A 3,482-nucleotide genomic window follows, 5' to 3' on the forward strand; every position below is an offset into this window, starting at 1 on the left:
ACATACATACATACATACATACATATACATACACACATACATACATACATACATACATACATACAATAAGTTATTGTGTGCTTAGAAAAGGGCAAATGGAAGAGAGCGAGAATCGATCCCATGACTCCATAAAATCATGAAGAGTCTGAGATTAGCGAGAGTAAAAAAGAAGAAGAAGAAGAAGAAGAAGAAGAGAGAAGTAGAACGAGAAAGGAGGCGCAGAGGTCGCCATAGCTCACCATCCCCCCCCCTCCCCCATCTCCATTTGATTTCCTTCCTCTCCAAATTTTGCTCCAAAATCTGGCAATAGATAGATATGTATATATATATATTTCTCCTTCCTTCCTGCATATCAGATCCTCCCCCCACCCCCCCTTTTTCAAAATATATATCACAAGATCACAGATAACACCTGCCTTTCTTTCCGTATCTGAAAAATTTTGTGCTCTTGATCTGCGCCCACATACATGCATACATATATATATACATCACTTCTTCTCGCTCTGCATTCAGTATGCACAAATCCACAAGAGTAGCATCTCTGTAAATGTGTATGTATGTATATGTGTATGCATGTATGTGCTTTTAAATCATCTTTCCCTGCATTTATCCATCCATATTTGTCTTAGAGTTATCCGCAAACCTACTCTGATTATGATTACACGCACACACACATAGAGTGTTTAGTAGAAAACCCATTCTTAAACCTACAGGAACTGGAAAAGTGGTTAAAGACATGGGTTTGGTGATGAATCAGAGCAGCAAGGACAAATATTCTGGATCCTTGGAATATTATGTGGCTGACAAAACCCTAAAGGGAATCACGCAGCGTCGTCACCATGCGGCGGTGGTGGAAGCTCTTCTACATGGGATTGGGGATGAGCCGATTCAGGCCGCGGAAGAGATCCGAATCTTAACCAAGAGCTCGGCGAAGAGTAGGGCCTATATGGCAGCATCGGGGGTCATTGATCCTTTGGTCTCTATGCTAATTACCTCCGCGGACATGGTGGCGAAAGAGGCTTCGATGCTAGCTCTTCTGAACTTGGCAGTCGGCAACGAGAGGTACAACTAACACATCCCATCTATCAATATATCTATATGTATTGATTGAATCCAAATATCGATGTCTGCATGTTGTGTCATGTGCATGTATCTATGTGGTATAATGTATGTAGTTATGCATAAGCTATATACTTTGATGTAAGATGTAAGTATGCATACATTTATATTCATGTGTATGTATGTATACCTGTATGCATTTATATGCATGTGTATGTATGTATACCTGTATGCATTTATATGCATGTGTATGTATGTATACCTGTATGCATTTATATGCATGTGTATGTATGTATACCTGCAAGAATTGATGTATGTGTATGTATGTATACCTGCAAGAATTGATGTATGTGTATGTATGTATACCTGCGAGAATTGATGTATGTGTATGTATGTATACCTGCGAGAATTGATGTATGTATATGTATGTATACCTGCGAGAATTGATGTATGTGTGGATGTATGTATACATGCAAGAATTGATGTATGTGTGGATGTGTACATTCAAGAATTTATGTATGTGTGGATGTGTATCTAGGTATTACACACATTATTAATGGAATGCCTAAATTGTAAAGGGTTCCTTTTTTTACATTTTGCTTTAGCATGCAGTAATTTCTTTGTTATGGTCTAATTCTTTTGAGCTTTAAAACTTGACAGGAACAAGATAGCCATTGTGAACTTCGGAGCCATTCCTCCATTGGTGGAGCTTCTACGATCCGAAACGCAGGAGCTCATCGAATCGACCGTGGTTTTGATGCTTACGCTCTCGGCAGCCAATTCGAACAAGGTAATAATAGGGAAATCAGGGGCCATCCCTCTCCTTGTAAAGGTCCTAACAATGTCCAAGACCCAACAAGGGAAGGAGGATGCAATCATGACATTGTATAACCTATCGACATGTACCCGGAATCTGGTCCCGATCTTGGAGGCTAGGGTGATACGCCCACTTCTCGTGTTCCTCAAAGCATGCAAGAAGGCCTCTAGGGCTGCGGAGAAGACAGTGGCCATCTTAGAGGTAGTAGCTATGTTTGGCGAGTCGAGAGCGGACATAGCCAATGAGGAAGGGGGTATATTGGCATTGGTAGAAGTTGTGGAGAGCGGGTCGGGCCTTGGCCGCGAGCACGCGGTCTCGGCCCTCTTGACCATGTGTGAGAACAATACTACACACAAGTATAGGCGAGCCATCCTAGAGGAAGGCGCCATCCCGGGCCTCCTAGAGCTCACAATCCAAGGCTCAAGCCGGGCCCAGAAGAAGGCGAAACGGCTCTTGCACCTCTTGAGAGATGCGGGATCCTCGTCTTCTTCTTCTTCTTCGGGGGGCCCGCCCCAAAGGTCTTTCTCGGCTTCAGCCATTCTTCTTGAGTCCATGGTTTACATGGAGCCGTCGGATTGCAATGATGCCCAGGCGGGGGAGAAGAGGTTTACGGAGATGCTTGCGGAAGTGGTCATCGAGATGAATGGCCCGGACCCGAACCTCATGACCACCACCACCACCACCACCACCACTAGGGGGGCTCACTTGATGTCTCGATCGAATTCGTCGTAAAATCACAATAAAAAAACAGGTTTTTTCTGGACACTCAGATTCTTGTCCCCGCCCAATATGGGGGCATTTGCTAGGGGGGAGTACTGCTCTAATATATATGTAACTCAAAATTGTATAAAAATGTGTAGCTTCTTCATAGTGTGGTTTTAGATTCTTTAATGCATTCAGGTTATAACATGGAGATTTGGGTGTGTGACCTTATATGCAAGAAAAAACAAAACACTATTCTTTGGATTGGTTTAGAGTGGAGTTCTAGTTCTTACTAGAATTCATAGAATGATGATTCTTTTGATAGGATGTGAATGAAGTCTTTTGAGGCTGACGGGTGGGTGGGCGGGGGCATTTTTATGCCATGTGTGGCGTGTATGCATAACGCCCCTTTGTGTTTTGAGGCATGGATTTTGGGTGCAAATACATTATATTCTAGGAACTTGCAAAGGTTATAGGTTACCTTGACCAAGTTCTTGGTGTTGGAAACCTCGACATTGGCATTGCTATGTTCTGCATGGGGGCTCATCCAAATCTATATGAGTTGGTATAAAGACATCATATAATTATTTCGCCTTTTGTGTTGTCGGCCTTTTTCCGCCACACGGCTTCGTATGTCTTAAAGAGGACCTTTGGATCTCAATCAAGATCCCGTGCTCATGTTTGGATTTATCTTGTAGTCGTTTTTTGTTTTGTAATTAATATGATTCTATTTGCAAGAAAAAAAAGCTTTATTTTAGGGTTCTATCCCCGTCGGTATTAGTGTTTGTGTGTGTGGAATTGGTTAATGAAGATTAAGAAAACGTTAGGGTGCGAGGTCGTGAAAGTTTCGGGTTCAAAGGGGTTTCAGATTGTGTCAAAGAATCCGCTGTCTGTTGTTTTCTCT

General features: G+C 42.5%; 1 protein-coding gene across 1 annotated transcript; it reads left to right on the top strand.

Annotated features, from left to right (window-relative positions):
• The first annotated feature begins 623 nt into the window (after positions 1-623).
• LOC147850690 (U-box domain-containing protein 3-like) lies at positions 624-2,916 on the top strand. The gene is made up of 2 exons (XM_087335655.1): positions 624-1,062; positions 1,720-2,916. The coding sequence occupies exons 1-2, from the start codon at positions 737-739 to the stop codon at positions 2,606-2,608; spliced, it is 1,215 nt and encodes a 404-aa protein (XP_087191781.1). The 5' UTR covers positions 624-736; the 3' UTR covers positions 2,609-2,916.
• Positions 2,917-3,482: the final 566 nt, after the last annotated feature.

The sequence above is a fragment of the Azolla caroliniana genome, unplaced genomic scaffold, assembly GCF_043228905.1.
Source record: "Azolla caroliniana isolate FFs.n. ecotype wild unplaced genomic scaffold, voAzoCaro1.0.p SCAF_20, whole genome shotgun sequence".
NCBI classification, from domain to species: Eukaryota; Viridiplantae; Streptophyta; class Polypodiopsida; order Salviniales; family Salviniaceae; genus Azolla; species Azolla caroliniana.